This window comes from Podarcis bocagei (assembly GCF_964188305.1).
Source record: "Podarcis bocagei genome assembly, chromosome: 5".
Lineage (NCBI taxonomy): Eukaryota > Metazoa > Chordata > Lepidosauria > Squamata > Lacertidae > Podarcis > Podarcis bocagei.
This window is the reverse complement of record NC_138129.1, coordinates 75,266,135-75,288,003: the sequence shown is the minus strand read 5'-3', so window position 1 is coordinate 75,288,003 and position 21,869 is coordinate 75,266,135. Positions and strand designations below refer to the sequence as shown.

At 38.9% G+C, this 21,869-nt stretch overlaps 1 protein-coding gene across 9 annotated transcripts in view; it reads left to right on the top strand.

The window, feature by feature from the left end:
- Positions 1-20,641, top strand: part of ZNF644 (zinc finger protein 644) — a 65,416-nt gene extending 44,775 nt beyond the window's left edge. For 4 of the 9 annotated variants that reach the window (XM_081193956.1, XM_081193961.1, XM_081193957.1 and 1 more), the window contains 3 exons: positions 1,018-1,140; positions 10,655-10,757; positions 11,908-13,591. In XM_081193956.1, the coding sequence (XP_081050082.1) occupies positions 1,018-1,140; positions 10,655-10,757; positions 11,908-12,100 (419 nt within the window). In that variant the 3' untranslated portion in view covers positions 12,101-13,591. Of the gene's footprint in view, positions 1-1,017; positions 1,141-3,282; positions 3,479-10,654; positions 10,758-11,907; positions 13,592-13,666; positions 15,281-15,314; positions 15,484-16,386; positions 16,528-19,573 lie in introns of those variants that run through there. The other 5 variants (XM_081193959.1, XM_081193962.1, XR_014008108.1 and 2 more) reach the window with 4 other exon arrangements.
- Positions 20,642-21,869: the final 1,228 nt, after the last annotated feature.

The window sequence follows — 21,869 nt, the reverse complement described above, 5'->3', positions numbered from 1 at the left end:
ACTTTCATAATTTTAAGTCTGTTTTTTTAAATATTTTCTCAAGTATATTATGAAACCCAGTTTTAGTGTATATTGCAGTAAATCTAAACTTTGGTTTTTTCATGTGTTGGAAGCAGCCCAGAGTGGCAGGGGCGACCCAGCCAGATGGGTGGCATATAAATCTTCTTCTTCTTATTATTACCTGACAGGATTCTTGTTTTGATAAAAAAGCTTTCAAATAAATGAAAAACCTTTTCCCAATTTGTTGAATGTGTTGTCTAAGACAATATATTTCTGAGGACAGTGAAAATTTTGTGCCTCTATGAAAGTAAAGTTGAGAAGAAACCATTTTTATTGGTTTCTTTGTCTGAAACAGTGTAGTATGGTTTGACTGTGTGTTCTTTCCTGCGATGTTTGTTGATCATTTATTTAGCACAAAGATTTTAGCAAAAACTACAAATCATTAACTTTCATTATTGATTGCGCATTCAGAGTAATGAAGATAAAATGCACCAAATAAAATGTTTTGTCTAACAGCTGTGCAGTGGTGTGTTTTACCACCTTTTCCTCCCAGCCTTCATCAGCAACCTAATTTAGTATTGAGCCTTTTACAGTCTTGTGGGTAAAACACTTTAATTACCACTTTGTCAACTAGACTTTATAATTCTCTTTATTGGGAACATTAGAAGCCTTGAAACTTCTTAACAAAACTGTGCTATTCAAATTGCAGAATTGTATCTTGGGTTTAGGAAATAATCTGTGCAATGTGAAGATAAGCAGGAAAGTGATAATTCAAAGAAGCTTAGGAATTCAAATCATGCCTTCCATTTTTTTTGTACAAAATAGCATGTTTCATGCTAAATGTCACATGCAGAAGTAATCGCCATGAGCTAGGCTCTTTCTAGTATATGAAATAATTACGTTGATGATGTAGTGAACCTGCGTAAAAGCAACTTTTAATACAGAATTTTCCAAAACGCTTTTGAGAGTTTCACTTTTAAAGAGAGAACTGGATTATAGTTTTCTTTTGAATGATAGGTATGCCTGTGAAGCTTAGAACGTGTGTGCATTGCAATACGGCGTTTACAAGTGCTGTTAGCCTGTCCAACCATTTGCGCGCTTATGCACGAAAGAAGAGTGCTGGACTTTTGACTGGGACAGGTATGTTTGTTACAGATGTAAAATCAAGTCTGTCTGTATACGTTTTCCTCATCAGACTTGACAGATTCATATGCTAATTCAGTTGACATTTAAAATTTTCTGAAACAGAAGTTGAATTTGAGAAACAAAACTTTTAGCAACTTGTAAACTTACGTTGCTAATGTCCATTTTTTTCCCATGCCTGGTTTTTATTTTCATTGGTTCATTTTAGATCCAGCATTATTTTCATGTGTACAAACAGTTGAGAGCGGAATGCCTTTTTGTTTTCTGGCTAAATGCAAAAGGAGCTGCTTTTATAAATGAGGGAGATGTTCACCAATTATTTGTTAGGTGAATTGAGAACAAGCTCGGATAAACATAGACAATTATATGTGGTACAATTTTCAGCACATCATGTTCAACAAAAGCTACTCTTATTTTCTCCCATATATTTATTATCAGTTACTTTTTTTTTTACTTTGGTCTTCCACAAAATGAAATAGTAACAACAAAGTGCTGCTGTGTTTTGTGTACCCATTTGGTGCTTTATACTGTACTTGGATTTTGACAGTGATGGGACTTTTATATAAATCAGATCCACCCAACTGCAGTAGTCTTCAACTGATGGGCCCTGACCCACTATTGAGTCACAGTCTGATCTAAGGTGGATTGCAGCCACAATGCAAATACTTAAGAAATGGGTCCCACAAATGCATGAGGGTTCTCAAATTGAAAATGCCGAAGACCGCTGGTCCAAACAAAAGGAGATGTTATCAGACTACTTGTAGGGTAGTCAAACTTTCAGTGTATAAACAATCCCCTCCTTTCAAGTGCAGGTGCCCAAGGCCAGCATAATTTAGGAAAAATTATTACTATTTCCATTCAACAGCCAACCAAACTAGTGTTCTAATCTGTCTCCTAGCTTTCAAGGCTCCTGAGTTGTCATGGCTATAAAGTTGTGATCCTTAAGTGTGATAAAGGAAGCGTGCTCTCCTTTCCTAACCCATAACCGAGCTATGTTGGGACTGCCATTATCCGTGGTTAGCACAAACCAGGGCTCATTTTATACCGGAATTTGAAATCGGGTTTGAAGCTGGCTTTCAATTCCTGGCCAAAAGCAAACCCTAGATCGTGCTCACCGCAACCAATGTCTGCACCAATATGACTTCCATTAAGGCTGCTATAGTGAAATGGAGTGCTTAAAAGTTGGGGCTGGGCGTTCTCAGTCCATGATCTGTTCCTGCTCCCTTCATGGGGTGGTAACATTACATTGGCTTAGGCTCCGAGGTGGCTTATAAAAACACTGTAAATGATCAAGCACTTAATCATAAACTGTCTAGTTCTTAGAAGTATGATAGGTTCTTAATATCAGGCTTGTGTTATTGTAAATGTCATACTTTGCCATAACACTTGCAAATGGATACACATTCAAAATGAATTGGAATACTTTTAATTTATTGCTTAGTTTCATAGGTTTAATTGTGTAATTACCCTCTGGCAACACTGAAGGGGTGGAATGTTAATACATAAATAGCCTGCAACATTTCCATACAGATGTTTAATTTATCTGCAAACCTGGAGACTGCAGTGGATATTGTCACAATTTTTTATGCTTTGCAAATCATAAACTGCTGTCTCCTAACTCTTATGTGTGTGATCTGGAAATAAATCCCTTTCAGTTGTAGACTGTGCCTGGCTATATAGTATTGTCAATTCAAGTGAAGAATTCTACTACCAATTTTCCTATGAGAATTTGAGAGCAAAATCCTGGTGTTTGTCTTCAGTTTGACACCACTTCTTTAAATTTCATTGTTTCCTCTTATTTCTGTTAGCAGTTTCCCTAGATGAGAAAAAGCTGCATTTTAGGGAAAGAAAATATGTTAAATGGTTACTCTTCTGTGACAAAAATATAATGCCCCTGTGTTCAAAGGTCATGTTAATTGCTGTACTATGTAATTATTTTTCTTCATTTCAGCTTAATTTTAATACCTAGGACTAGTATTTTTTGTAGTGTTACATATTTTTGAAGGAAATGCCATGGCCATAAATTCCTTTGAGCATTTTTCAGTTTTGTGCCCTAGTTGCATAATTGTATGCATAAATGACCTTTATTTTTATATGTGACAATTGCTATGGGACCTTTTGTATTTTACTTTTGAATAGGAGAAAAACTATCAACTATCAAACTCACTGAAGCTGAAAGGAGTGTTTTTCCCAGGGCTACATGAGCTTCTGGTCAAGACATTGGCATTTTTCACTACTCTGCCTTTGTTTATTTAATGACTTGTGGAGAACACGAGCATGCCCTTTCCTCTAATGGTCAATTGAGCCCAGTGATTAGATACAGATGCTACCATGAAAAGGGTAAGATTTAGGATAGTGATGGTCATTGTCAGCCTGGAACATTGCATTCTCCCTGACCAAACTGCTTAGGGATTAGTTCCAGGACATCCCTGGTATCATTAGATCGCTCTACCCTTAAATGTCAGTTGCAACTTGAGTCTGGTCTGGGACACCCTAGTTTTTATTTAACAAAATTTATATACCGCTTGATGGTAAATAAGCAGTTTACAATGAAGAGTGAATACTCTTTATCTTAATAATCCCTATTGTATTTAGTCTGTGAATTTCAAGGTGTATAAAAAGACATGGTTTTAAAAGTAATTTAAAAAAATAAATCAGATATAGTAAGTTTCAATTATAACAAGGTGCACTTTTAAAATGAAGTCTTAATTTCATGCAAATATATGTCTTAAAACTGAATTTATATAATTTGAGAGGCTAGTCATCACAAGATTTAGTACTACTATTTACATAATGCTTATATTATGTCTTGATATTTGATGTCAGAGACTAGAAGGTCATCATAGGCTCTAGAATCCAGGTAATGCTATTCTGTTTCGCACCAGGATTATCCACTGAGCACACATAATCTACTTCTATCTAATGCTTTAGCTCCCTAAACTCTGCAATATGTTCAGTTCCAATAGACAGCCTTTGATTCATGAGTCTACCAGTTAAATGAAATGCACGTTCTTACTGCTTTCCATCTCGTACACAAACTGTGTTTTCATTCTATTATTATTATTATTATTATTATTATTATTATTATTATTATTACTGTATTATTGTTGTTGTTTTTAATTAAATTTATCCAAGGATTACAGGGCGGTTTACAATGCAAAAATGCACAACCTAGTAACAAAGAAAAACAGTATATAGATTATAGATTATTTAATTAGCTGAAGGCCTAGAAGAAGAGGAATTGTGTTTTCCTAGTGCCTAAAGATATGTAACGAAGGGGCCAGGCGAGCCTCCCTGGGGAGAACATTCCACAAACGGAGCCACCACAGAAAAGGCCTATTCTAGTGTGGCCGCTCTCTGGACCTCTTGCGGAGAAGGCATATGAAGAAAGGCCTCCTATGATGATCACAGGGTCCGGGTCAATTCATATGCGGAGAGCTGCTCCTTGAGGTTGAACCATGTTGTGGTCGTAAGCCACAAACAGGGAGCCACTGCAGAAAAGGCCTGTTCTCACCCTCCAGACCTCTCATGGAGAAGGCACACAAAGAAGGGCCTCAGATGATGATCACAGGGTCCAGGTAGGCTCAAATGGACAGAGACAATCCTTGAGCTACTGTGCTCCTCAGCCATTTAAGGCTTTGTGGATCAAAACCAGCATTTTGAATAGGGCCCCAAAACTAACAGGCAGGGAAGTTGGCTCAGGGTTGGCATTATATGCTCAAACTGACTTGCCCCGATGGGCAACCTGACCACTGAATTCTGCTCCAGCTGAAGTTTCCAAACTGTCTTTAGATTCTATAGCACAAAAGACAGGTGGGTTGTATGGCCTAAGATAAGATAAAATAGTAAGGCCGAAATGTTAAGCTTATTTAAAGTTCTGATCAGGACTATCCTAAACTGAGGTGGGTCACCTCAGATGGTAACACCATAGTTAATAACTTTATATTTTGGAAGGGATTTGGATTCCCTGCCCCTATCACCAAAACGTATTGGGCTGTTTCTAGTTCTAACTGCATTTGCAAGGCATTATGAATCCCAAATAATTTTGGTTGATTTTACCTTTTTTTTACTTTCTTTTATGCATGTTGAAGTGGGTTGATCAGATCTGTGGTGCAGTATTACAGCATACTTTGTGGCTGGATTTTTAAATATTTTCCCCCAAAAATTTATTTTGGTTTTGTTGGTGATAACGTATTGCGCTGATATTTTGAAAATTATTTTCTGAAGTCATTAGAAATCATTTAGAATCAAAATGCGTGTAAGTTTATTCTTTTATTTTTTGTAATCTTTCATTTATTTCCAGTTAGTGTAAGATGTGTAATCTGGTTGTGTGGCAAAACTAGAAGAAAAAGCAGAAGCTCTTGCAATGGGCTTCCGCTGGTTGAGCTGGTTAGAGGAATCCTGCCCTAAATGGACATGTATTCTCTTCTTTGAGTTTATTAGCATTAAGAAAATGTGATGTTAGCTGAAATTTTTGTTTCACATACAACAGTTCTTGTGACCACCATGACACCACAATGCGTAGTGTAAATGTGTTGTCAGGTGTGTCATTTAAACTTGTCTCAGCACTATTTATTTGTACTATACCATCACTGTAGGGTGACTTGCAGAGCTTTACAAAAAGAGAGAGTTTCCTGACCTCCTGAAGCTTACAGTTTGAATACAAGTCATAGAATTGTAGAGTTGGAAGGGTCCAGGAGGGTCATCTAGTCCAACCCCCTGCAGTGCAGGAATCTTTTGCCCAACATGGGGTTCGAACCCATCACCCTGAGATTAAGAGTCTCATGCTATACTGATTGAGCCTCAGAGAAGGGGAGGCTGAACATACATTACTGCTTTCAGGGAGTGGGTGGAGCTGTGGTCTAAAGTCGGAAGGTCGAATCCACGTGATGGAGTGAGCTCCCATTGCTCTGTCCCAGTTCCTGCCAACCTAGCAGTTGAAAAGCACACCATTGCAAGTAGATAAATAGGTACTGCTGTGGTGGGAAGGTAAATGGCATTTCTGTGCACTCTGGCTTTCATCATGGTGTCCCGTTGCACCATAAGCGGTTTACTCATGCTGGCCACATGACCCAGAAAGCTGTCTGTGGACAAACGCCAGCTCCCTCGGCCTGAAAAGCAAGATGAGTGCCGCCCCATAGTCGCCTTTGACTGGTCTTAACCGTCCAGGGGTCCTTTACCTTTTATTGCTTCTCGAAGAAAGATAATAGAATTACACATTAATATGTTTAGTAGATAGATAGATTTTAATGGTTATCAGTAACCTCAAGTTGGACGTGACTTCGAAAAGTGTAGAAACATATTTTTCTACTAGACCCCCACCCCACTTTATCGAAGCATGTAGAAGCTTCTACCCGCTTCCACTCAGGTATATCAGGCCCTTCCTGCTTGGCTTCTAGCTTGGCTGATGCCACCATGGGAAATGTTATTCCAAAAGGAAGCACAGAAGCCGGAAGAGTCACCAAAGTAGTGGTGTCAGTTGGGAACTTCATTATTTTTGCATTTGAGAGAGTGCAGTTGAAAAGGAAATTTGTCGGCCAAGTGATGGGCAATATGATCTTTGAATATGAAAACCTCTTCTTAAAAAAGGAGACTTCCCTGACATTTGTCTTCCCTGCAGATGATGATAAATGTTCACTTGAAAAGAAACAAATCATTAGGGTGTTGCTACAACCAAGTGTTAATTCTTGCGGGTTTTGCAACATCCCACATGGACGACCTGCAAGTGTCATGTGCAGGATCTTGCTGTGGAGTCATTTGTTTGTATGTGTCTGTCAGTAAATTGCCACATGCTATGTTGGCCACAGATCATTTGTTGGGAAACTTTCTTTCCACAGTTTTCAATAAACATTACCATAAGTTTGATGTTTGCCTGTGAAACATTAGCTGTTTATGTATATGATTGCAGATGGAGAATAAATTTACAGATAACTTCTTGAGGTTGCAGAACTGTTGTGTTGGACACATGTTAAAGTACAGTAAAAATACAGCATTTAAACTTTCTGTGGCATATTTCTTGGTTATTTTTGTAGGGTTGGCTCCTGCTACTAGGGAAGATCATTCCTGTTAACAAATAGTTTAATGGGAATCCGAGTTCAAGTATTATTAGCTAACACATGAAATGCTATGTAAGAAGCTTACAGATTTTATGTTGCTCGGTATTGTTTATTTTTGATAATTGGCTTCCATAAAACTTTGTTGTGAAACAAGCAGCTTTTATCATTCTTGTAAGAATTCATATGGCTCGCTGTCAGTGGTGATCTGGTAACATGCTATATTCTTTTACCATTGGAATTAGCTTTATTTTCTACAAGTTTGGTAGAAAGTGTTTAAATGGTGATTCCTTGGCAAGCTATCATCAGCCTGCCATATTCAGGAATGGCAAGGAGACTTCTCTTGTTTCTCTGAGATCTTTCCCCTGTTGTACTTCGCTGTGTTTCTTGGAGATTCTTCTCCCTTAGTCCAGCATTTACCTTCTATTGCAACTTTGGTGCCTTCCAGGCTCCTTTCTTTTATTTAACTCTGCTGCCTTAGATAATGCTCTAAAAATGAGAGTTGGAAGGTACATCCGGTTCAATTTCCTGCCAATGCAGGAAACTCTATAGCAGGGGAAGGGAACATCTTGGGCCAGCAGGCCAGAACCTCATCTGGCCCCATCCCCATTGAGTAATTTTGGCTGGCGGTGCTTTGTCCAGATCTTAGGCAAGTCAATGGAAAAATAATGTTTTCTTTTTGGGAGAAAATGCCTTCTTAAAAAAAAAGCTTAGCAATTTTGGAGTGTTTGTAATCAAGACAACACGCCTGTCAAAGTCACAGCACAGCACTTCCCAAGCAAGCTGGTTATTGGGAACTTGGGAACTTCAGTGCATGTGGCTTTGCATTGGATAATTTTACTCATCAGAAAACTCATATCGGTCCTTGGGTAAAGACCAATGGAAGGGGGCACTATTGACTGGCCAGCAAAATATACAAGTCCAGAGGCAGAGAGGGATAAAGACGAGAAGGCAGAGATGGCATAAAGATTAGTGGAGTTGAGGTGTGCCAAGTGGTCATGAGATGAAGACTCATAGCTTAAGGTAATCCTAGAAGAGGAAGGACATGAAGAAAGCAGCTGGAGGTAGATACTTCTGGAAGAAATGTGCTTAAGGAAGCAGATAGGCTCCAGCAAACAGGCAGCTTGGAATCTTTAAGATGGTGGTTCTGACTCAAGTGAGAACTTTTTCCTCAGAAAAGCATATTTGCTGTGACTGAACGTTTATCAGGCCAGTGAGAAGCAAAGTGAGAGAAGATATCATTGTAGATGCTGGTCTTGCTTTCTGACTGCTGGCTGGTATAGGGAGGATGGGGAATTAAGTCCTGAATTTAAATATAAGGTTAAATAGGGAAAGGAGATTCCATATTCCATTCCACATTCCATGGCAATTATACCAAGTTTAAATAAGGCATAACATTTGAAGTTGTAACGTTTTATCTTTAATAATATATTAACCTGCAGTTGTTAAATTAATCTAATTTCTGCATATATTAATGCCTGTAATATATTATTTTGTTCTTGTTTAAGCTCTTAGTTGATCAGATCTTATGCCCACGCTTTGTTATCCAGGCTGCTATAAAAAGGTGAAATCGAGGGAGTGGTTATTGTGGTTGCAATGGGTTTTTCCCCACACTATTCATGGTTGCATTTCTTCTACAGCCTATGTAAGCTTTTCAGTCATTTGGTACAGTTAGTGTGCTGTGACATCTAGAGTTTTTGCCTCCAGGAGGACATTCTAAATCAAAGTCCCAGGACTATTTTAGCTTTCAGTAATCTGTGCAAGAGAAGAGCTAGCTTTAGAGCAAATAGCTGGTGTAATCTCAGACCCCTAGAGCATTTGCTGATGGCAGGTCTAATAATTTGAGAATTGGGACGAGAGGTAGATTTTATTCCCCCCCCTGAAAACTGGTTATCTTGGGAAATCAAATCTAAGAAAATGTGAGGAACTAAGCAATAGTGAGCTTTTCGCTATTCTTGGTCCTGCTGCCCATATAGTGGTCTTTAATTCTTTAGCCTAGTTTTGCCATTTATATATCCAAGACACACATGCAGAGATAGGTGTTATTTGGAACTGTGCCTTCTTCCTTTTTTGCCAATGCTTGTCCTTTAAATAGTAGCCAGAAAATGCTGTTATGAATGGTATGGCATCTCCAATACCAATACAATTATCATAGTTTCATTCCGAAGAGAGAATTTCCTTGGTGATGCTCAGTGGTTTTTGAGTGCAGCAATGCAATACATTTTCCATTTCTGTATTTTATTATTATTATCTAGGTGATAGGAGGAAACACCTCATCCTATAGTTTGTGGATTTTTGTTTGAAAATGTTACGCTATTTGATTTGAGGTATGGACAAAAGCTTGCTGTTAAATTCTTTAAAGTTTACCTTGACTCCCTGGATTCCAGCATATATTCTGATTGTTAGGTTGTAGTAGCTGTCAGATGGAAACTGCAGACTGTCCTGCCTTTTATCTTCTTCATGCCATAAGTAGCTTAGATGAGGAATTTGGAGGTTATATTATTTTGAGAGCATTTTACTTTACACAGTTTCTGACATTATCCTTCTCTGTAGAAGAGGGTTACATTAATCACAAACTTAAGTAGGTATTTGCAAGTAGAATTCTTGCTTTGTTTCCAGCTCTTTTGTACTGCTGGTACATGTGCTTGGATAAAGCGGCATGCATTCATTTCCCAAAATATCCTAAGTGTTTCATGTTCAATTACATTAGGAACTAAACAGTGCATTCTTGTCAGACTAGGCTTTTCCTTTTGAATTCCCTACATTGCTTTATTTCCTTTTGTACCTCAAAAGAATTCACATCACCCTGACACAAATCAGTAATAATTCTGTAGCACATCTGATTCCAGTACACCTTATTAAAGGGACAATCAGCAATGGTTGGAGATCCTGATACTCTTCAGCCTTAAGAACTTAAAACCAAAACAAAACTGTTATCATAAGACTCCTTTAGCATACAGAACAGAAAACGTTTCAGTGTAATATATACAAAAGTTCTAGTTATGAAGTTTGTCAAAGCATACTTTATATTTAATCATCGGTCCTTTGAGTTATGGTTGTTGGCTGCATGATGAAAACAAATGATATTGACATTTCAAATGATATTGAAGGCCTCTATATTGATAAAATTTACAAGCAAAGCATGATGCTTGGGTTACCAGTTAGGTAGAATGACTTAGTAGTCTGAAATGTGGTTTGGTCATCAAATATACATGTTTTAAAATTAAACTTAAACTGTAGGTGTCAAGCATGTAAGCTCATTTGTGCATGAAAATGGTGTGCACACTTCAGCTTTATGATGAATTGGAAAGTGCACATTTTCAAGTTACATAATTTAATATGGTATAGAAAATAAGTGAGAATAGAAGCATCCTTTAACTTATTTTGGGGGGAGGGAATTATCCAGTAAAGTGCTCAAAACTTATATCTATCTACATGATTTTATTTTCTCTTCATAGCCATAGATTGTAAGCAAAAAAAATCAAGATCAAGATCTGGGAGCAAGAAAAAAATTCTGCCATTACCTCATGGTGCTGATGAAGTTTACATACTCCGGTGCAGGTATATGTGGAACTGCATTGAGTCATTTGGAGTAGCTATAGCTTGTTTCTGATTTGTAGAAATGCATCTTGTATTTGAGTGTCATGTATGTACAAAAATCTAGTGACCTGTGGACCTAATGATGCTCGCTATGCATGAGTGTAGCCGGTAGCTAATAAATGAAAGTACTTAACTAACTGACCAGTTGTGTTGCTGATAATTCGAGAAGTCGGTTGAGGGAAATGGGAAGTCATTTGGGGGGAAACTGAGAAAGCCTTATTTTCCTTGATTCCCCCCTCCCCCAGGCCCTCATTACTTCCCTGCATCCCAGCAAATAAGTCACTGCTAATGAAAGTGAATATTAGCAAGGCTTCCCCACACTCTAGGAATTTAAGGAAGGGTAACCTAATTTGAGGAGAGGTACAGTTGTACCTTGTTTTGCAACTGGGATCTGTTCCAGAGCCCTGGACGCTAGACGAAAAGGACGCACAACAAAGCGTGTGCGTGGAGCGGTGTGTGCTTCTGCGCATGCGTGAAGTGCGATTTAGTGCTTCTGCGCATGTGCGAGCAGCGAACCTGAAAGCAACCCGTTCTAGTATTTCTGGGTTTGCCATGGGCAGTCGTTGAAATGGATGCTCAATGAGGCGGACTCAAAACAAGGTACCACTGTGCTACCTAATTAGGACTTTACTTAGGTAATAACTAGCACCTTGAACTGGACCGAGAACCTCACATTAGATTATTTACCTTTCCTCTATTATGAGTTGGGACTCACAAAACACTTTGCAGTAGTAGCGTATAGCAGTTGGCTTAAAAGATAAGACCATTCCTGCCCTCATGCTTATCGTCTAAAAACACAACACAAATTGAAGAAAGATGGGGAGAGAAGAAGAAAACCAGATGCCAGTTTTTAATTCACAGTTGTAGTTTTAGAATTATAGGTATAATTTGTGATATAAAGTTGTATGCTTCTGTTTTTTGTATCTAGAGTTACTTATACCTGGGATAAACGATAGCTGAATTAACACCCAGGAATTTTTTTAAATCTATCAGTGATATGCATACGCAGGCTTAGTTTTTCTGTCGTTCTTTTGTGAATCTACTGCACTTAACACAAAGTTCAATTACAATGCTAATGTGCTTTATTTGGATGATTTTAAAAACACTGCAGGTTTTGTGGTCTGGTGTTTCGGGGGCCCTTGTCTGTTCAAGAAGACTGGATAAAACACCTTCAACGCCACATTGTCAACGCAAATCTTCCTCGAACTGGGGCTGGCATGGTGGAAGTAACGTCACTGCTTAAAAAACCTGCCTCAATTACTGAAACTTCATTTTCTTTCCTGATGGCGGAAGCAGCTTCATAGAACGTTGGAAACACTTCATATTGCATTGAATGAACATTTTAAATATCTTTGTTAGTTTTTTTAAGGTTAAAATAAATTATCTGTTTATAAAATCTGAAGCCGGAAAATGGGGAGAAGAGTGACAGTTAACATCCAAACAATTGAGTACTTAAAACAGTTACCGTAAGTAGTCTTTATATTTTATATAGGGTGGAAGATGTGTTTTTAAAGTTTACTATGTTTTTTGTCAATTACTGTGTTCACTATTGATACAAGCCCATTACACGTAAGCAGCCGTTTTTAAAATGTTGCACATGGGTACTTAAGATAGGTTTTATGAAATGAAAACATTCTTTACAGTGTTACCAGAATCAAAGCTCTGTTTATTAAACAAAAAACCCTTGCTTAGTAAAATATTATATTTTGTTTGTATGTATGTAGTGTTTTGTACAATACCAAGAAATGCTAATGCAATTAACTCAATTTAGGGCATTAAATATCATGTACTTCATAGTTCAAGAGACTGTTCCATTCAAATAGGGCAATTAGTACTACTCTTATCTAGCTGTGTAAGTGTTTTTTTAATCACACGAGACTCTTTTGTACTAAAAGTAGAGGGAAACTTGTTAAACAAATTTCTAAAAATAATGTACATAGTACTGGAAACTATTTGTGGTAAGGAAATAATATTCTTTACTTCACTTGCATTTCTCACTGACAATAAAATGGTGCATCCATGCTACCTCCAACTTTGTCAGCAGTAATGGTATTTCCCCTTTCCATTTGTTGCATCAAGCACTCACAGTTTTCTTTATTTTTAATCACAATTTTGTTAAGTCTTTCTTTTTATGCCTAGCTTAAGTATGAGTTGCTTACAGGACATTTTTGACATTTTTTGCCACCTCTTTTATTTAATACTGTAGAAATGTACTAAGAAGCATTGCTCACTACATGACTTAGCCTAGACTTTTCATTTTACAATTGTTTAAAGAAATCATAACACCCTTGGACAAAAAAAAAAATAAGTTTCTACATATGAAGAGAATGTTTACAATTTGAATTTTAAAACTTGTTTTGGATGTAATTATATGTATGAAAACTGTAACACTATGCTCATGCTAAGGACCTATTTACAGAATTATTGAAATAAATGTGCTGTGAGGATGGAAAAAATATGGTGCAGGTGTCTTGGTCAAAATAAGTATTGGCTGTTCACAAAAATGAAATGTCACGTTTCAACAAATAAGCAAATTCCTCTTTTGAAAACTGGTTCTGTAATGCAAGTAATGTTTCATTTTATTCATGTAGGGTGACTAATACTGTAGTTAAGCCAAGGAAAAGCATTGATATTGTTTTGCGTGTAAATAAAGTTATAAAAGCAGTTGAGATGTGAGGAGTATTTTGGTGGAGAATATACATACCTCACAGCCAGTGAAATTGCTTTCCTCATGGTATATCTCCTTACCAAGAATATATCTCTCTAAATAAAAAGGTTAAAAGAAAACATTAAAATGTCTGTAATGTGAACTATTATTTTACATTATGTGTGGCATACAAAGTTGATTTTTCTCTTTTGATCTTTTGAAGGATCTCAAGCAAAGTACCTGTGATGAAAATGTAATATTAGTTCCCAGGTAAAATGCATCTGACTTAAATGTATAGAAACTTCTATAATTTGGCAATGGTTTCAAGAGCAGGCAAGGAAAACCAGTGGAAAATATAGTGCAGGCAAGTCTTTTGTGTGTATGTATAGAGACTGAAGAGATTCATACCAGGATCTCCTTTACTGTACATGGTTGGTATTACTTAACAAAAAAAAGTCTTATGCTTAAGCAAATGGAAACCACAACTGCACCCAGGGAGGGAAATGGTTTTTGCCTCCTCAAAACTGAGTTTCCTAATGCAGCCAATCCCAGTTGATCAGCGAAGCTGTACTACAAAGCTTGGTCAGTCAGCTGACGGTTGGTTGTGCAGGGCTCTCTTCAAGCAGTGACAATCAGCTGGTCATCAGCTGATAGCCAGGGCTTCAATACTGCAGAGGGCTTTGCAGATATGTTGGTCAACTGATGGGCTGTTCCACCAAAACGCCTTTGGGCTCAGCCATGACTCTAACTATAAGGCAGGTGAGTGTGGCTTGGCCAAAATGGCCTCATAGACCCAATGGGGAGGCCTGGTGGATTTAATTAAATCCATGGGCTGGGAGGTCCCTCACCCCTGTTCTCGAAGGGAGTGCTTCATCAAAACTGTATAACATTTGGTGTTTCTTTAGAAATGGCAGAAGTAAAGTTAAAGTGTTCTACCTGCTTATTCGATAGCCTAAAAATCCATAATTCATACTCAATCCTGCAGTGATTCTTGCACTTGAAAGCTTGAGGAATGTCAGACTAAGGTTCATTCTCTACTTTTCAACCATCTGTGGCCCAAAGAAAGAACTGCAGGGAGACTTGCTTTTTGCAGGTCTGAGCAATTAGGAAACCTGTTCTCGCTGACTGCAGACCACCTTTGCTGTGCTCTCCTCAACCATCTCTGTCACATACAAAAAATATTCCTCCTATTTAGCTGAGAGACTATGACTTGCCAAGTTGTCAAACCAGGTTCTTAACCCAAGACTTCCTAGCCAAAGCCCAACATACTACACAACTGTACACTTTTATCTTGAGCTTTTAATCTAAAGGTGGGTGGTGCAGTATAAAGTTATTGTGCATTGCAGCTGGCCTCTACTTTGTACCTATCATTTTCTTTCTAAGTAGATGGGAAATGTGTGACCCTCCAGATGTTGCTGGACCACAACTCCCATCATCCCTTGCCATAGACCATGCTGGTTGAGACTGATGGGCGTTGGAGTCTAACAACAGCTGGAGACCCATAGGTCCCTCTTCTCAGCCTTTCTGCTTCTTAACTGCAGCTTTGCCACTCTCAATTTACCCATGGTTATTCCCCAACCTCAGTCCTATTCCTATGGACTCACAGCAGACTCAACCTTCGTTTGTTCATTGGAATAAATGTTTTTCTAGAACGGTGACTTAACAAATAATGAGATCTGCCCCCAGCCCAATCCTTTGTGGGGGGCATTGCATGGGCTACACAGCAAGGAGTGTCCATATTTGAATTTTTATATAACTGCAGTTGTTCTCTACTTATGAAATGGCTACTTGATATTATTCAAATATTTGAATAAACATAGCCAGTGAGTTGAGATGATATGCTGGTAGAGTGATGGATTTATTTCTTTAAGATGCTACATCCTATGGACAAGTCTTCAACAATCATTGCCTTTCTGATCAGTGTCAAACCTAGAGTAATTGTTCCTATTGTAACATCTCTCTTGTGCTGTGGATTTAAAAAGAAGCAAAGACCCAGAGTTCTACAGAACATCACAACATAAAGCATGCATCATAGAGCAGGTATGCATCACTTTAGATACACTATTTGCAGGACCTGAATTATTGATTCCTCAACACTCCAAAGCTTTAAGATGTACAATAGGGCCAACTAATGTTCAATTATATCTTTCGCATTTGCAAAATGCTGTGCTGAAGAAAATGGAAATAAAAGTGGAAACATTATATGCTTCTCTTTCTGTACTGGAATCATATCGCCATTGTGATTGTTCTTTGGATATTTAAGGTAGCTGCACTTATTAGTATTCCTGCTGTATCTCTTAAAACGGGTACAGACACAAATCATGTGTCTATATGTCTGTGAAATGCAACCCAGTGCAACTTGTTTATACCTTAAGTTTGTACTGCAGTACCAAATGCTACAATCTGATTTTCTCTCATTTCATTCTGACTGGAGTGTAAAAAGAATGACTGACAAAGTAGAGTGTGAGTTAACAAGATTAAACTGTATTTTACCTGAGTAAGGATCTGCATGTCAACATAGTATATATACCACTCACTCGAAATGCCTTTCATCTGCCTCTTTCACAAAGAAGCCAATTATATCATGTAAAAATAATGTATAAAATAGCATATCTACTTTCTAGGATGTAGAAACTGCTGGGAACACAGCTCAAAACTGTGTAAGAAACGAGAATGGCATCAGAAAATAAGGTTCTGTGTGCATTCCTATTACCTCGGAGCCTCTTCAATTTGTCATCATTCTTTGCTGAATAGAGTTCACATCTTGTTAATGTTCTTGAATGTGAATGCTGAAAGTTGCTGGAAGATGTTGGCTACCAATAGAGTTGACAAAAGTGTAAAATTGTAGCAACAACTCTTAATAGCAGATAAGCAGAATTTCTTGTTTACGTATTTATTTTTGAGTAAGCCTGTGAGTGGGAATTCTCTCTCTTCTGCGTGTAGCTTCAAATATGTTGGTTGACATGATTTAAGAGAAGAGGAACCAGGGCAATAAAGGATTGGAGCATCTGTCTTGCCCTGGACAAAGCATCAGGCTTGAGTGTTTCTCCTTAAGTGCACAGCTGGTTAGGTTCCATAACGAAGGTAAGATGCTTTTCTTCTTTTTTTTTACAACTCCTGTACAAACTTGCAGGGAGTTCTGGTTAATAATGAATGCAGTAGATGTCACCAAACTTTCCATACAAAATTAAAAGGCAGTTTCAGATTTTAACTGGAACCATGCCAGATAAGCTCAAACTACCACCACTAGAAGCAAACAAATTAAGCAACCTGCAGGCTAACATGATTTCTTCACAGTATGGAGCAGATGGCAAATGATTTAATTAGGGGTGAAAAAAGTGCTGGCTTTACATTTCAGTTTGCTTTAAGGTCTCGTTCTATGGAGCAGACTATGGATGGTGTGATGTCAAACTAATGCGTTTTTAGACCTTGGTGTTGAGTAAAAAGAAAATGGGAAGACATGTCTCTAAAAAATAAAAAAATCTGCCCAAAGGAGCAATTATGTAGTTTAGTCTAGACTACTTGCCACCTTAGTAAGTTTTATAGAAGTTAGTTGACACCATGGTTTATAAGCCATCTGGATTCACAAGGATCTGCTGCTTCCACAGTTCTGTAAGAGTTCTTGGAGCAAAATTTTCAAAGCTATTACACGTAAAATCTAATTTAGCTTTTCTTTTAGTAAAAAGAGCAAACCGGGGGGTTATCTTGCAAAGTTACACATACTGAAGCACTTTGATTTGGGTGGATTGCATAAGCTGCTTTCATCATTCTACAAAGCATATCTGAAAATCCCCTAATCCTAGACCTTCAGCCGTAGTGGCTTGGGCTGATCTAAGTTGGTGTCAAACTGCATCCAGAGGGCCATAGGTCCTCTGACATGTTCTAAAACTGTTGCTGACTTGTACTGTGGTCCCCTCTAACAGTGCTGACTATCTGTTGCAGGGTGCTGAATGCAGTGTTGCTATGGTACTACTCAGCATAAAAAACCCACACCATCCCTACAAATCCAGTGTTGCTACTTTATTCAGTGCAATCCAGAGAACCGTGAAGATTCTCTTAGGCAGCTGGGTTTTTGTCTTAACAACACTGGAGAGTCACAGGTTTAGACAATGTACAATATATACAAGTCAGCAAGGGTCTTTGTGTGCACTGGATGTAGGCTGTTTTACATTGCACAGCTCCATTTGAGCACGAGAGAGTAGATCATATATTTCATTAGCAGCTTGCTATAATGCTCTATATAGAACCAGTACCAAAATAAAATAGGTTGATATAGGATTATCCATAGGTAAAAATAGATCCTTTAAAAAATAATTCATTACATCTGGTAATATAAAGTATGATAGTTTGATCCAGTTCAGGGGTAATTCCTAGTTATTGAGCAGAAAGCTAAGGTAAGTATAGTCCCAAAGAAGATCAGATAGCTCTGTGTCTTATGCTTTGAGGGGGTTACCAGACTTATGGGCGGTGATTAGCCATAGAGTAGCAAAATCTTTAATACAAACTTTTCCCCATTGTACTTTGTAAGCGATTTGTAATTTTTTAGAAACTGCCATAATGTTCTCTATACTACATTTCCAGGTGCAATTTTGTTTTGTTTTTGCCTCTTTCTGATTCTGAGTTATGATTAAATTTGCACCCACTATAACAGAATTAACCATCAGTTTTGGATGGAGATCATTGGCATGATCAGGGAATGCAGATAGCAAACATAAAATGGGATCATGGGAAATATTTGTAATACTGTACCCATCTCTTGCAATATTTGCATCCATAGAGAGCAAATCTAACATGATGATCCATGTGTTGTTGATGAAATGCCAAACTAGGTAGTTTCTGATGCAGTTTATCGTGTGTGTGTGTGTGTGTGAGAGAGAGAGAGAGAGAGAGAGAGAGAGAGGAGATACCTGATGAAAGAGTTGCTGAAAGGCTGCAACCACACAACCTTGCCTGTTATGCTCAAGTTCAAGCCCCTGAGAGTTCGTTGTTGCCGGGGGTGAATGAGAAGCCGTACCTGTAGATTTATCCATCTGTTTCAAACAAAAAAGAGCCACAGTGCAATTATAGAGCACATACATTGAATGCAGGAGGTCACAGGTTCAAACCCTGACGTATCTGGGTTGCTATAGGACTCGTTTATCAAACTACAAAGAGATGCTGCTCAGTGTAGACCACAAGTGGGGAACCTGTGGCCCTCCGGATGTTGATAGACTCCAGCTCCCATCAAAACCTGCCAGCAAAGCCAATGGCCAGGGATGATGGGGCGTTTCAGTGATTGGCTCATCCCGCTCAGTATTGTCTGCTGTAAGAGATTTTTCAGTAAATAGATAGTCGGGTTCTTCCAAGAACAAAAAAGAAGGAAGCTGGTAAAAGCACACCATTGCCCTGAAACTAGCAGTGAGCATGTAGTCAGACAAAAATCACAAGGGGGAGGCAGCATATAAATTTTAAAGGGCTTTAATGTGATTTAAATACCATGATGAAGTTGCATTCAGCAACAGTCTGGTCACCAAGTACAGCGTAAAATTATTCTCCACGGAGACGCAGTCCTACAAACTACTTTACCATCAGCCATCTGGCCCAGATTTAATAAGCGCAGTTCAGTGAGTGATATGTAACCCAGGGGGTGTACTAAATTTGCCTAAACATAAGCATATAATCAGCTCATAATAAAAACCTGGACACATCTCCAATTTTATATTGCGTTGGGAGTGTTCTTCAAAACCCAAAAAACCATTCCTTGCTTGTCAGTAAAAACCACTGTTTTCTCATTCTTCTGTTGAAGTAAGACACCTTCCGACAGAGAAAGGGAACCTCTGGGTTCTCCTATGATGTTTCCTTGCTGTTGGCTAGAGGAAATTTCTGGCCTTGCAAGCAAAATGAATATAAAACTCAAGTCTTTGGCCTTGCATGGGTTTCAGTTCTGGAAGTTGATAGATGGGGAACATCTTTCAGCCTGTGGGTCAGAGATGCACAAGGTTACCCTTTTGAGGCCAAATGGGAGGGCCACAGGCAAAGTGGGTGGGTTAAAATTTTAAATCCTCACCTTTGATGCAAATAATGGACATGCTTGTTTTGTGTTGTTTTATTTTATTTAGTGTGGTGATTGCACCCTCTTTACCTTTGTGAGCCTTGCCAAGCGTGGCTGTGTGGATGTTGACGTCACTCTTGCTGCCTTTCTGTTGTCATCTGTCACAAAGATGGTTCTTGGCCTGCGTCAGCTTCGGAAACGATGCTTCACAGCAGTAGGTTGTCCCAAAGAGAGATGCTATTCTTAGTGCATGTCTCCCTAGCGCAGGAAATTCCTCCTGAGAGATGCACAGTATGCAGAATTCCAGCATAGTCATGCTGTTGCATTTGGCCTGCATTTCCGTGTTGCTTGCAGTCCTCACAGCTTGAATTGAAATCCTTGAAGGGCATCATTTGCTGAATTTTTTCTCAAAACTGATCTAGTTGTTCCCGCACTTTGGAGTCTTTGAAACACCCATGAAACTTCTCCAGAGAATTCAATCACTCGGTAAGAATAGCACTGTCTGCTGTTGATTCTGGTTTCTGCTTAGCCAGAGGATGCAAGTATATTATGCACACACACCCCAACCTGACTCCAACACACTCAGGAGCAGCTGGCTTTGCCCTTGCACTTTTAGAGTGAGGTCTGAAAGATGGCCAGTGATACCGACCACGTAAGCAAGGTTACAGGGCCAATTGTGATCGCTAAGTTGAGGTGCAGACCAGGTCTTTTCCATGGTCTCTAGCTACCTACTTCAGAATTGGCAGGCAGATAGGACCAGCGAGGCAGCAGAAGTTGAAAAATGTCTGCCACTGATAGTATGATCTAATTGGTGGAGGCTCATTGATTTGCTGCCCTTCCTCAGTAATGGTTCCAGGGAGACTTACAAAAGGTGGACTACGGCTTCCATCATCCCTGACCACTGACCATGTTAACTCAGGCTTTGGGGAGTTCAGAGTCCCAACAAAATCTTGAAGGTCACAGGTTCCCCATTTCTGGTCTAGAACCTTAAGAGAGGCCAGTCTCAGAATTGGAGAGCCATTGTTATGAACCTTCTGAGCAAAAGGAACATATTTGAAACTACTCGGGAGTTTTGTTTCTTTGCCCTGGAAGCAAGTTTAACACTTTCTGTAACTTGAAAACTGCATTTTGGGAATTAGTTTAGAGGATCCACCTCAAGTGGATCAAATTCCAGTAAGCAATGCCAGACACAACAAATATTTTCTAATTTTTATCACAATCGCCAACAATACATGCTGTGTTTTAACACTGCTTTGGATTTTCCCTCTTAAAATTAAGAATTAGAAATCTGATGTGTTGCTACAAAGTTAACACAGCGTTCAAAACAAACTGCAGCTCTTGTTAGACATCTGTTGACATTTTAAAAATAAATTAGGATAAATAAGAAGAGGTGATGGAGGAATTAAAGTTCCCTTTGTTTCAGTTCCATGGAAATGAAATCTGATAGCTTGGGCTGAATAAGCCGTTGTGTATTAAGTTACTCAAGGACTGGGAGCAACAGCTGACCAACTGCAGTTCATTTACTGTTTGCTGTGAGGAGCCTTACTGGAAATTTATGGAGCAGATGGTCAAGCAATATTCATGGCCTTATGTGCCCGAGTTGTTTTAAAACCCAGATAGGAGCCTAAGGGAGGTATTCAACGTCATGCTAATTTAAAGTCGCTTAGTGGTGTTCTAGTTGCAGCTAGTAGAATGTCTTGCGCAAGAGGAGGTGCAGAAAACTGCCCTGGTTCTTGTCACTGGTTGTGCAACAGGTTGCTGCTGTGGTCCTGAAGCTTCCACCAATGTTTTTGTCATGCAGCATTTTGTATTGCGCAGTCTTTTATTTTTGTGCTTACACTAGTGCAACAGCCTTTGCCCTGGAGGCTGGAAAAGGTTGAATCTCGGCCTGAGTCTCCTTGACATCTTTTGATATCTCTCTCTCGGGTGGTGATGAAGTGTTCCTGGATTAATGTATATTTCAATTTGATCACTTTAAAACACTTTTCTAGTGTTTAAAGTTATCCGCTTGACTAAACTAAATAAAGAAATTGGAGGAACTGTTTGCTTTTGATATGCCAACAATCAAATAATATTTTGTAATAAATAAAAATACAAAATAACGAGCTGTTATTTTCTTCTCCGTCTTCTGCTGGGAGCTCTGCTTAAGAAGGCTGAAGCCAGCTTGGTTCTCGTCAGCACCTTCTCCTCGGAGTCTTTCAAGCTGCAGGAGAAGTCACTCCCCCTTCTCCCCCTTAAGGCTGCTGTTCAGCAGGTGAAGCTGATTTCTGTCCCATAACACTATTCCCTGCCCCAAGGTGCCCCTCCACCTGTCAGATGGGTGCCGGCTTTCGGGGAACACAAGAGTGGAAGTGTTGGACCAACTGGGGGGAGGGGAGGCAAGGATATGCGAGGC